Source organism: Cygnus olor, chromosome 2, assembly GCF_009769625.2.
Source record: "Cygnus olor isolate bCygOlo1 chromosome 2, bCygOlo1.pri.v2, whole genome shotgun sequence".
NCBI classification, from domain to species: Eukaryota; Metazoa; Chordata; class Aves; order Anseriformes; family Anatidae; genus Cygnus; species Cygnus olor.
Window position 1 is genome coordinate 64,590,277 of NC_049170.1, and position 12,337 is coordinate 64,602,613.

General features: G+C 39.1%; 1 protein-coding gene across 2 annotated transcripts in view; it reads left to right on the plus strand.

Moving 5' to 3' along the window:
• Positions 1-5,526, plus strand: part of EPDR1 (ependymin related 1) — a 32,839-nt gene extending 27,313 nt beyond the window's left edge. For both annotated transcript variants that reach the window (XM_040550399.1, XM_040550400.1), the window contains exon 3: positions 2,970-5,526. In XM_040550399.1, the coding sequence (XP_040406333.1) occupies positions 2,970-3,160 (191 nt within the window). In that variant the 3' untranslated portion in view covers positions 3,161-5,526. The remainder of the gene's footprint in view (positions 1-2,969) is intronic.
• The last annotated feature ends 6,811 nt before the right edge of the window (positions 5,527-12,337 follow it).

Here is a 12,337-nt window from a genome sequence, read left to right on the forward strand (position 1 = left end):
TAATAATCATTGTCTCTGCTACCCAGGGAAAAGTAAAATTGTTCATGTTTCACCCCAGCCTTACATATTTCTATAAAGTTTGCTGGAAGACATAATAAATATCCCCTATGTACAGCACATTGTTTTATTATCACGTGTATTTTATTAAGAAAATGTTTTCTATCTCAGTAGGATCAAATATGTCCAAGGGACTTGTTTGCATTTTATTCTGTACCATACAGATTTTGGCATGGAAGAGCATTATTTTGCATCTGAATCCAGCAGCCTGTATGCAAAATTTATCCATAGAAGAATCAGTAATATAATTAGAAACACAAACTAGCATTCATCATATCTCTGGTAAAACGCATAATAGAAACAAAACAGGTATCGAAGTGTGTCTGCATTCTAGTATTTAATATTGTCATAAAATACATCCAAAACATGGCTCTGCAGCAATGGACATTGTTAATATGCACCTAAGTTTTGTTATCCACAATGCTAGTAAGAAACATCTGCTCCTGAGGCTTAGTTCTGCACTTGGCAGCTGACACCTGCATCATAAAAGAAAGTAGGCTGAATTTTCCAAGGTAGAGTATGTTAGGTTTTGGATGCATAGCAATTTATTAGCAAATTGGCTTCGGTTTCATGTGTGGTTTAGAGATGACCCAGACAACTATAAAAAATAATGTAAAAAAAGCCATGGAGTTTATGGCATTATTCAGCTAATGCAATACTTACGGTTATAGCCACCTAATATATGGGCTGGTTATGAACCTGAGCATTTAGCCAGGGGAAAATACTTCTTTCTTGAATAAAAGTAGAAAGAAAATGAAGGATAAGGTCATTAGACCTCTATAACTAGGTCGATATATCCTCTGGTATTGTACAAGAGACAAATTATCACTCAGTCCAAGAATTTTGTTTTTCTGATCCAGTATTTTGGGAACTTTTATGGAACTTAATATCCAGATACCTTCAGTTAACGATGTGTGATTTTTATCCTGTAGTATTTTGTATTTCCAGTGCTTTTCTGTATGATCATTCTGAAAAAAATAATATCTTAAATTTGTCTGCCCATCTACCTTTCAGACAATACTGGTTTGGATTCTAGAAATTATAATTGTTAAAATTGTGGAGATTTCAGCGGAGATACAGAATACCTTGGTAGCATTATATTTTACCTTAATTTTTTATTCAAAATTCTGATAAATGACTTGTTGAGGAAAAGAACCCTCCATTACTGGAAAATCAAAACATTGAGATCAGGATGTTTTTGGTATATTAGGATGACCTGGAGAGGTATGTTCAAATATTGCTCAGTTTGACATCTTTATTTTTTTAGATACTGCACAGGCATTTCATTTCAGAACTTGTCTGTTTCCAATAATGCCATTGTGGTACACCATATGAAACAATACTGGAAGGATAGAAAATAAGTATGTTTGATTGCTGCTGAGTGATAGAAAATAAGCCTCCTTGTGACTGGAAAAAATTCATACAGATGGTACTCAGAGCAACCATTTTTTAACCTCGTGACTTTCTGCTATCAAGAGATCTGAAATACATGAAACAATTGGATGAAGTGCTGTATGATGGAAGGGGTAAAGAAAAATCACAGAAGGGGTGCATGTGATAAATAAATTTTAAAGTAAGGTTTTAAAAGTGAAGGGTGTTCAAAGGAAACTTCCTTGATGATATTGACTGCAGAAATAGAAGTAGATAGAGGTGATAACAAAGGACAAGGGTGGAAAAGAGTGACAGAACAACTCTTGAGATAAGCATGTGGAATTAAACTGATTTTTTTAAAAAAATGGACGGACTTTCTACATCACATACATGCAGGAGATCAGCATTAAGTGCATTCTTGAAGTAATGAGTGACCCAGTAGAAATGTTTGAGGGGAATAGGAATTACAAAAGATTATAGTGATCGTGATGCTGATGTTACAAGCAGATGTTGGTAAACAGAAGGAATGAGTTAAGAGACGGGTGAGAGAGGAGTTTTATTTGGAAATATTACTGTTCTTTTGAGATAAACTCTCAGTGCTTGAGACAATATGACAGAAAAAGCATCATGTTTATTTAAATTAAAGATGTGGTGAGTATCGTCAGTGTACAAATGGTGCCTAAGATTTTAGATGGCTGTGAAGGCAGGATGTTACCACAGCAGAAGACAAGCAATTCATTGTGTAGGTGAATGCAGAACCAGGCACAGGACAGAACTGAATGTCTTAAATAGTTGTAGGAGCTCGGTATTTTAGAGTGTTGAAGACTGTGTTGAGGCCCAACAATGTGAAGTGGACCACAAGTTTTCAGTATTCACACCTTTCAACTTTTTAAGAGCAGAATGTAAGACAATTTGTCCCCATGCTACCCAAGCTGGAGGCACCAAAATTTGCCTTCTAGAACAACTCACTGAGCATTACATTGCTTTACTGGTGAAGCGAAGAAGTGCTGACATGAAAGTAACATGAAAGATTAGAAAAGATCGGATTTGTGCAAAACAACTAAATTTGTGACTAAGCAGAAGTGACATTCCTTCAAAAGAGGTAAACCTGAAAGGTGTTGGTATCATGATTTGAAATGTGCTCAACACCAAAATGTTAAGGTTTAAGATCACTGTGGTGTCCAAATTATGCTAGCTTTGTGGCCTTTCTTGTGTTGCCATGCATCCTCTGATAGGGAATGCTGCCATGGTAAGCAGACTGCATAGAAACCTGAAGTTAATTAGCTACTATTGGCCTGTAGGATAGCAAAGGTCAACCTATTTCACTGCAAGTGCCATTGCATTTTCCAAAATTTCTTCAGGATCTTCTGCTAAACTGTTTCTCAATTCTTCATTAAGATTTTCAGCAAGATAGGCCCCATAAAGAAATATGGGCAGTTCCAGCCTGTAGGTTTTGCTTGAGAAACAGCCACTCTAACGTCATTGTGACACTTTCATTCATGCTTGTCATCTAAAATAGTCAAATTTCTGCTTTGTTTCAGTGGAATCTTGGGTTGGCATTTACACAGTCAAAGACTGTTACCCAGTACAGGAAACCTATACAAAGAACTACAGCGTGACAACCTCCACTCGGTTTTTTGATCTACAGCTAGGTATTGCTGACCCATCAGTGTTTACCCCACCCAGCACCTGCCAGACAGCCCAGACAAGGAGAATGAAAGATGAATGCTGATTATGGACACTGGCTGCCCCAGGCAAACAAATATTAGCCAGGAGGATGGTTATTAATAGTCCACTGCTGACGTCTAGTCTGATTTTTCAAGCTTATTGTTGCTCTTTTGGGAATTGTAAGTTTTCACTTGAAAGAGAACATAAACATTTAACTGAATAAAATATGTAACACAAAAGATCTCTTTCATCATATTAATCTGTTCAGTGATGCACTTGAAGTACATATAGTTACCACTAAGATAATATTTATAGATACTATTTATTTAAACTATGGCTGATTTTCCTTTTGCAAAGGTTTTATTATTTATTTTTTCAAGAAGACGAAGTATAAGCAGACTGCAATAATGGTAACATCATGAAGAAAAAGCTAGATTTTGTTGTTACTTCTGGGGGCTCGAGAGAAGGGGAAATATGTCCTGGGTAAGAACTCATCCCTGCCTGACCAAAAAATATTCCATTTTAAACAATGTACATCAAAAGTATGGAAATTCATTCCCTTGGTTTTGTTGCCTAATGTCTGAACTGATTTTTTGCTTTCTGCTAGAGTAGTTCTATTCACATAATGCTGGCTGACATGCAAAAAAAAAAATCCTTTTCTGTTTCTTGGGAGAAGGGCATGAAAGGAAGGGAAGGAGGGAGAGGGACAACCCTAAAAAGTAAGCCAAAGTTTTCTTGCATTTACTACACTTTTGGTGAAGTATTCCAGAAGGGTACAATTAGATATTTTTCAATAATATTTTATTTTAGCACTCACTTTTTGAGGTAATACTAGCTTTAACCTATGCAAAAAGATTGAGAGGTACTGCACTCTAAATGGCTTTAATGTTTTGTAAATATTTTCAAAAGTCTTTCCATACTCAAAGAGTACAGAAACACCATTGTAATTCCATACAGAAGTGGAAAAAAAATGTTCTTAGTACATAATTAGGAAAGCCTAAATCAGCATTCAGATAGTGCCTCACAATGTTGGGAAAGACAAAGCTGTGTGACCAGTGCAAGGAGGTGGAAGGAGGAATTGCAGAGAGAGGTTTTAGATGTCTTATGTATGGTGTGATGGGAAGGCACTGAGATCTAAGCTGAAGTGTCAATCTTGCTTTCTTTTGCACCTCCTCTGTTGATGACTACCAAATTTGCTGTTCAGTCAGCATTTCAAACCTTGTCATCTCCACATCCTTTTCTGGTGGGCAGAGTGAAAGTTTCTGTAAGGGAAATAAATAACCAAAAAAGTGCAAGAAGTGCACATATTTTGCTTTAAAAAATTCAAACCAAATCTGCATGCACCTGCAGGTGATCAAAAGTATGGAATGGTGATGGATTTTGTGCATTTACCAAATGAAATTAATTATCCCATTCTATAAGTCTAGGCATGCATTTTATGCATCATTTGCAAATATGTTTAAAGCCAGGTTCCTGTCCTCTTGCACGTGCTGGGTAGTAGTTTGTTCCAGAAGTTGTCTAGCTGAAAATAGTGCAACACTGGGAGGTTTGGTGTGGTTTTGGGCAGAGCTACCAAGTTCTGTTTCTTCCTTAGTGGCTGCTGGACTCTTCCCCACAAATAGTGTGCTTTTCCAGGGCACCTTTTAGTGAAGAAAAATTATCCAAGTTGACAATGATAGGAAGTCTTGCATAAATAGGATACACAATTTACTACTGTCTGATAGTAACATAGCTGAGGAAAACTAAAGGCTTTCACCATCTCTGGAAGAGAGATGCTGGGCAGGCTTTTAGTGCTTTATAAGCTCATAGCTTTTTATACATATACAAGTGGTACCACGGTTATTTTCCTTTCACAGTTGTGGTCAGGCTTTTTTTTTTAGCCTTGTGCCTAGTGAAAACATATACACTAAAATTTAGATAGTTCATTAAAAATTTTCTCTCAGAAAAGTCCATTCACTGAAATGTGCTAGTGGAAAAAAAGGAGTGTGTTTCCTTGAACTTTAGATGCATTTAGTCTGTACCGGTCTTTCGTATTTTTGTGACAACCTAAAAACCAACTGCATATTGTTCTCATTAGGGCAATGATTAGCATGCATTTCTTAATATCTGTTTCTTGCTGGAATCTGGAAGACATAATAAATCTGGCTTGCAAACATGAAGCTGTGGTACCATATTGTTTGGGATTACTTTGTTGTGGTAGAGCAGATAGCTGAGTAATCAGAGTGCTTGTATTACGTTTTGCTGACAGTGATATAATTTCTAGCAATAATATTAAATGTTCCTTTAAAAATGAATTAGAAGTCTGTTACACAGAAATGCTTTAAAAATGTTGAGTGACATCCAGGGTGATTTTATATGGCTAAATATGTACCTCTAAAACAATGCTGTTGTCTTTGTCTTTATCCTCTGCAAATTCAATAAAGAGAGTTGTCAAAGAAATGACAAATTACAGATTTTTTGATTACTTGTTGTAAATTAGCCATGAACCAAATACCATGCACAAAATGCTTGGGTCTGGTTTGTTACCATTTGCTGCACTTTGTTGTCATGTACCTCAAGAAACATTTTGTCTTTATGTGACTATACCAATGATTCAGTAAAAATGAACATAAAATGACTTTAAAGTAGGTATATACTGTGCTGTTACAGTAAGTAAAAATGGGGCTTTCCTATGTCTAGTAGTCTGGGGATATTTTTAATCACAATTATCATGGTGGAAAATTTATAATAAATTGGTATTTATATGAGATACATTATAGTAGGTAACAGTAACAGGACCTCAAAGTTGGATAGCCTGTCAGGCAAAGCTGTTTTTGTGAGATTTCCAGTGCTTCCCAGTTTCAGCTGGGCCAGAAACAGTGCAAATATAGATCTGCCTGCCATATTTTTTTTTTGTATTTCTGCTTGGAGGCTTAGCTGAAAGCAGGATGTGTAGAAATACAGCATTGTTTTATTTAAAGTTAACCAAACATCCCTGAACCTCAAAACAGGTTTAGTTTGAGTTTCGGGAGGAGATCTGGGCATTTGGTTCAGTTCCTATTTTAACAATTTGCTTAACACAAGTATGAGGGCCAGATTTTGCTGCCTCAAGCCATGCTGCACACTGTGAAAGTACTGCCATTTACCAGGTCATGCCAACAGACTCTTTCATGAAGCTTGTAAGAAAAAATACAACAATCCAGTCTCAAAGTAAGCCATAACAAAATGTGAACAAGGCACTCTGAAACACATTGAGGTGACCAACGGTGTGAGCAGCCTTGGCTTAGGAACAATTAAGTGTCCCAAAATCCAGACGGATGAGAGGCCTCAGAATGGCTCTTGCATCACATTTGTCACAAGCTGGTGCCTGAGGTTAGCTGCAGTGCTTTCCCACATGGCAGAAAGACATGTAATGGAATCTTCAGCTGATACTTAACTGTGGGAAATAAAGATTTTAAAAAACATCACCCAGATGCCACTCAAAAAGTTAGAGCCCCCTGAGTGTATAAAGATATTGAAGTCTCTGTTAGTTATCCCTCCAGGAGACTGCATGTACAGCATGGGCTTGGTCACATACAGATTTAATCTTCACATCTGCACTTAGGCACATGAACAGATTAACTGAGTTTTGAAGGCTTTTGAAATATGTCTGAACATTTACTTCCTTTAAGGGGAAGGGGGAAAGGTTGCAATCCAGGAAGCAGTCCCTGTGAACCACCAGAAAGGCCATCTAGGCCCACCTCTAACTGCTGACTTCTGTACTTAATCCTTTCTCCTAAAATAAACTAAAACTTCTGGCATTTGTTGATCCAGTCTCTTCTGACAGTCTTAGTGACCCATGGTCTCTTTTGAAAGCCATCATCTGCATGAAAACAGCAACAGATGTAGGATAAGAGGTTGCTACGAAACTGCTGGGGTACATTTCCAAACTTGATTAGTACACACTGATTTAACATGCTCCAGGGCAAAGATTCATGCAGTTCATTGTGGCCCTTTCATCAGAAAGCCTGAATCTGTGTGCTGAATGAAATAATGCACATAGTTACAGTACAGTATTTCATTTGAGGTGAGGACGAAAGGCCCAGCAGAGCGCATTTTTCAGGCATGAGGGAGTGGCAGCTGGCCTGCCTGCTGAGCTGCAGGAATATATATCCCTCTCCAAAAGGAGCCTTTGAGCACCTCAGAGGACAACACAGTTACTCTTCCTACAACCCCCTACCCATGGGAATCAGATTCAGGCTCAGCATCTTCCTGCTTTGCCAGGTGGGACAAAAAACAGTTTTGGTCCTGTTTTTGTCTTCCTGACTGCTCCTGTAGGCCCACACCATTGCCTTACACAACAGGGCCCACACAGGCCTGTGGACATTGCTACCACAACGCCAATGTCAGGGAGGGTCCCCAGCACCTTCCTTTCCACATGTGACAAAATCATGCGTGTGTTAGACGTGTTTGAATGTGTGCACTCCTGTGTGCTCGCTGAGTATATTGGGTTGCTGCTCAGGAGCTCAGCTCACAGCCATCACTTTTAACTGGGCTCAGCACGGGCTTCAGTGAAGCTGGGCCAAGGGGAAGCAGAGGAAGATTTGCTAGGATTGTTCTGTACCCTGTAGGGCTTTTTAGCAAGCTTGCCCAGCTCTGATAAACAGCTCTGATGTTCCTGAAACAGCAATAGCTGACTTGCTGGCATTGGTGTCACACCAAAGTGAAGGTCGAGTTTCACCCCCTGAGCTAAAATTATCCTGCAGGCCGGGCCAGGGATTCGGTATCATTTTCACTGGAGCACACACTCCCATGGCCCCCGTCTCTCACTGGACAGTGCTCCTTAGCCAGTCCCCCAGTGTTCCCTCTCTGTCCCCACATTCCCCAGGAGAAGCAGGGGCCTCAGGGCACAGGGCCTTCTCCACTTCCCTCTGTGTGTGCAAACGTGTGCAGCCATCCCTGCCCCACTTCTGTGTTTCAACATTCATTTTTGATGTGGTTGCTTCGGATGGTTGTTTTCTTCTTCATCTGAGAACTGCTTCTGTTAATTTGATGGGGCAATTTGACACAGGGATGCCTAGCTTGCATTTTTTTTTACCACTCTCCTGGTGCCAGCTAGCGGCCCTTCCTTATTGCTGATATGTCTCCTACTTAGCGCTTGTCAGCCGAGGCTTCTGTAGCAATAGATATCCTTGGTGCTGTTAGCATCTTACACTAGTAAGAACACATGGTGAAAATACTGGAAATCATGACAGGTGACAGCAGAGAGCCTGTCAGTGGTAGCCCAAGTGACTACCAAGTACCATGATACTGTTGAACATCTAGGGATGGGGCTCTGGAGGAGTATTTATCCCAATAAATACCCCACACCTCTCCAAAGCAGATGTGGGAGTTTTGCTGGGCATTGCATTAATTTATGAAAGCAGTATCTTGTGCTACATGAACAGAAGCCTATACGCATGACTGTGGCTCCCTCTTGAGCAGTTGTTCCAATAGAGGGACAGAAAAACAGATGCTTTCTCCCAATGCATTTCTACAGAAATGATGTAAAACTCAGTTATAGACAGAAAATGTAGACTTCTGAGTTAAAGAAATAGTGTGCAAAAAGTTCCAAAGACTTGTAGTGAAACAAAAACTGTATCTATAAAGGAGTCTATGTTTTTCAGCCTTAGAACTTATACTTTTCAAACGGAAAGTGGAGAATTCTGAGGAAAGCAGGTGCTTTCAAAGCTGTTTTGTTGGATGACAGCTAAAAATATATTTTTCCATCCAGTTAAGGTGTTTGATGGAAAAATGCCTTAATTTTGAACAGAACAGGCTACAAATAATCAGTAATTTATTGGAAGATCTCAAAGTGAAGCCCACATGGCTACAAAAAACAGAAAATATGATGGTATTGTGCCTGCCACAGGACCCTCATGAGGCTCTACATGTAGCCCATGTTTTGCTTTCTGCCCACAAATGCTGTTTAGCTTTGCACTTGCAATAGATGAGGGAATTTTTAAATGAAATGAATTGCTAATTTTGGAATATCATTTAGTTTTGTGTTGTTATTACACCTTGGTAGCTGCAGGCCGCCAGATGCCACTGACAAAGGAGATCAGTGACAATGTTGTATTCCTAACTGGTAAAATGATTTTACCCAGCTGAAACTCCATCTCACTGAATAAAATGTATGTTTATTTGCTGATAAATTCTATGGTTTACAAGCGGATCTTCTCAGGCAAGCAAATCATGAGTTTGCATCATCAACATTTGATGCTAAGAATACTTTCTCAAATCATTAACATAAGAAATAAATCTTGTCAGAAGAGCTGAACTCTGAACAAATAGTCCCAACTAACATTCTGCTTTGAAAGATGCTGCTTTTGTTGTGGACTGGAAGATGGGCTCTTGCCTAATGTATGCTACTTTTTCCAACCATGTCAGCTGAGCTAATGAAAGATATTGCTTCTTCCTACAAACCTTGTCTTACCAAAGTGACAGGGTTTGTTTACTTGTGTGTACACTCAGTATTCTGCAAATTACCAAGAAAGATGATGTTTTACGGTGTCCTGGATATTTTTGGTCAAATATGTTTGCTTGAACACAGAACAGGCCATGAGCAACAGTCAGCATCCCTTACCATGGGACAAATTTTACCAAAACCAATGACATTTTCCCTGTTTTCTGCCAGCAGAGGCATCCTAGACTGGAAATCCCACTTAGGGTTCTATAAGGATCATCTCCTATGTAGGTGAGAATGGAGAAAAGCAGCAATGAAAGAGAAAGATGAAAAAATAAGTGAAAATAGGCAAAACTAAAGTATTCTGACAAACTAGTAACCCAGAAACCAGTCAACCCCTCCTTAAATAAAGGGGGTGTGAAGAAGACATCAACCTGTCTTTGCCCATCCTTCTTAGTCTGTATATGGGCTTGTAGAAACAACATAGGGGATGAATTCTAAGTGGAAAGGTTCCTAAACATCAGCATCAGGCAATGAAAATCCAAAGTCACAACCACTCTGAGAGTATCCATGAGGTTTGCTCACATAGACACTGTTCACTCAGTGCCTAATGCCTCTGTGGGGATCAGTGCAAGGTTTTTGGGTGGAAGGAAGGATGCTTTGGGTGGCCTTTACACCAATGAGAATTCGACCTTTCAGGCTCACTTCAAGGAAGTACCGAACATTTGCACCTCCCATTGAAGTGGATAGAATGAGTGTGAAATCATACCTAGTCAGTGGAAATTAACAGTCATCCTGTATGACCCTGTTCTTTTCTTTCCAAGAAAAGTTTTCTTAACTGAGCTGCTGAATTTGGACATTAAAAGCGCCTAACTCCCTTCCATTTAATTTCCACCTTGTGCTAGCTCATGCTGCCAAAATGATATTGCCCTTAGGATTATTTTTTCCAGCAGTTTCACTCTTACAGATGTGGATTAAAAAGAAAGATGTTCCCTATGGGAAACATTATGAGAAATAATCAGAGGGAGAAGTCCAGAATGGAACAAGGCAGGACCAGTTCCCATGCACCTCCTGCCTTTTCCATCATAGGAGACACTGGAGCTGCAATTGCAAAACAAGCAATCACAAAAATTAAGCCACAGAAAGCAAAGCACTGCTACACTTCAAAGATTGGTGCTAACATTGTGTATATTATAGCAGTGCTCGCATGATGTCAAATGTGTTGCTCACTAATGAAATAGCCCTCTCTGGAGGATCTTTTTTAAGAGCAGAAGGAAATGTTGGATAATGCCTCCACAGCAAGTTGTGTCCCGGCCAGCCAAAAGCACCATACAAGAGTGGCCAAACACAATATATTTTTAAAGCTTTCTTCTTTATTTCTACAACAGCTGCTTGAAACGTGGCTGTCAAAGGGCTTTAGAGGAGGAAGACATATGTGGCGTCTGTTTGGTCAGGTGTTTCAAGCACTACAATGAACTTCGGGCCACCTGAACCCAGGGGTGTTCGCAGAAGTGTTGCACTCAAGTGCTGTAAACAGCACTCACTTCGTACTGAAAACCGTCACACTGAAGTACCCTGTTGAGCAATAGGATTTCATAGGAAAATATTGGGATGAGATATAAAACCAAGATCTGTCAATTGATGGCTATAGTTAAAGAAAAAGAAAAAGAAAAAGAAAAAGAAAAAGAAAAAGAAAAAGAAAAAGAAAAAGAAAAAGAAAAAGAAGCCAAGGGATTGTTAAAGAAAGAAGAAAGCCAAATAACACCTGCGCTTCCAAAATATTTTCCATCTACATTGGCTAAAAGATGTGACCTTTCTTTTTGATGTGGCAGTCCATGCAATTATCTAGGAATTTGTTACTTCCAGTCTGGATTGTTGTTATATACAGCACAGTACAAGAATGCAATTAGTACAGTTATAGCTAATTATTTCAGGATGTGCTGTTTCAGCGTTCATTTGCTTTCTATGGCCCTTCACACAGAGGAAAGCATGGTCTTAAAGAGCACTGACTTTATTTTCAAGTAGAACTCAAACCGCAGGTTTAATTCCATATATTTTAAAATCCTTACTACTTAAAGACTGTCTTTTTCCTATAAGCCCTCTGGATACAGGGCAGTCATGGTAAGGGGGCAGGGAAATTGATCTTTAGCCTCATGCTTCCTGCTGATCTATCAGATCTATGTTTAGACACATTCTTCACACTGAGCTCACATCAAAATCCTGAGATGGAAATAGTCTGGCAGCTTTCTGAACTAATTGCACCAGTTTTGCAAACTGAGTAATTACCAAGTGTGTACTAGAAGATTGCTTTTCATAGTCTCTTCTATTGTTATTTTTATTAATAATAACGACAATAACAAAAGTTCCTTTGTATCTGCATAACTTCATAGAGGTTAAAGAGATGCAGTTGCTTTTGGAGTCAGATGGTTACCTGCACAGCCAGTTCATTAGAATAACAACCTTCCTCTTCTCTAAATACCTGCAGAATTCATAAAAAAAGAAAAAAAAAAGGCAACTTTTATTCATGCTCCTGGAGAGTAAACTTCAATTCTAACAAGTATATCAGATGGTGACTATAAGCCAGGAATATGATATAGGCAAATGTATTCTTATATATCAGGCAAGATATTTCTGTAGCAAGGGCAAGCATTGTGCAAAGCACTGGTGATAACTCATGTGTAGCGCTATGGACGTTTCTCACTACTCTAGTTCAAGAAAGATAAATTCAGTCCAGGATGAAGACAAAGGCTAAGCAGTTGAGTTGGGGCACGGATGGCCTATAGAGGAAGGAAAGAAGACTATGAGCAAGACAAAGACTGAGAGGGCTACAGTCAGTTT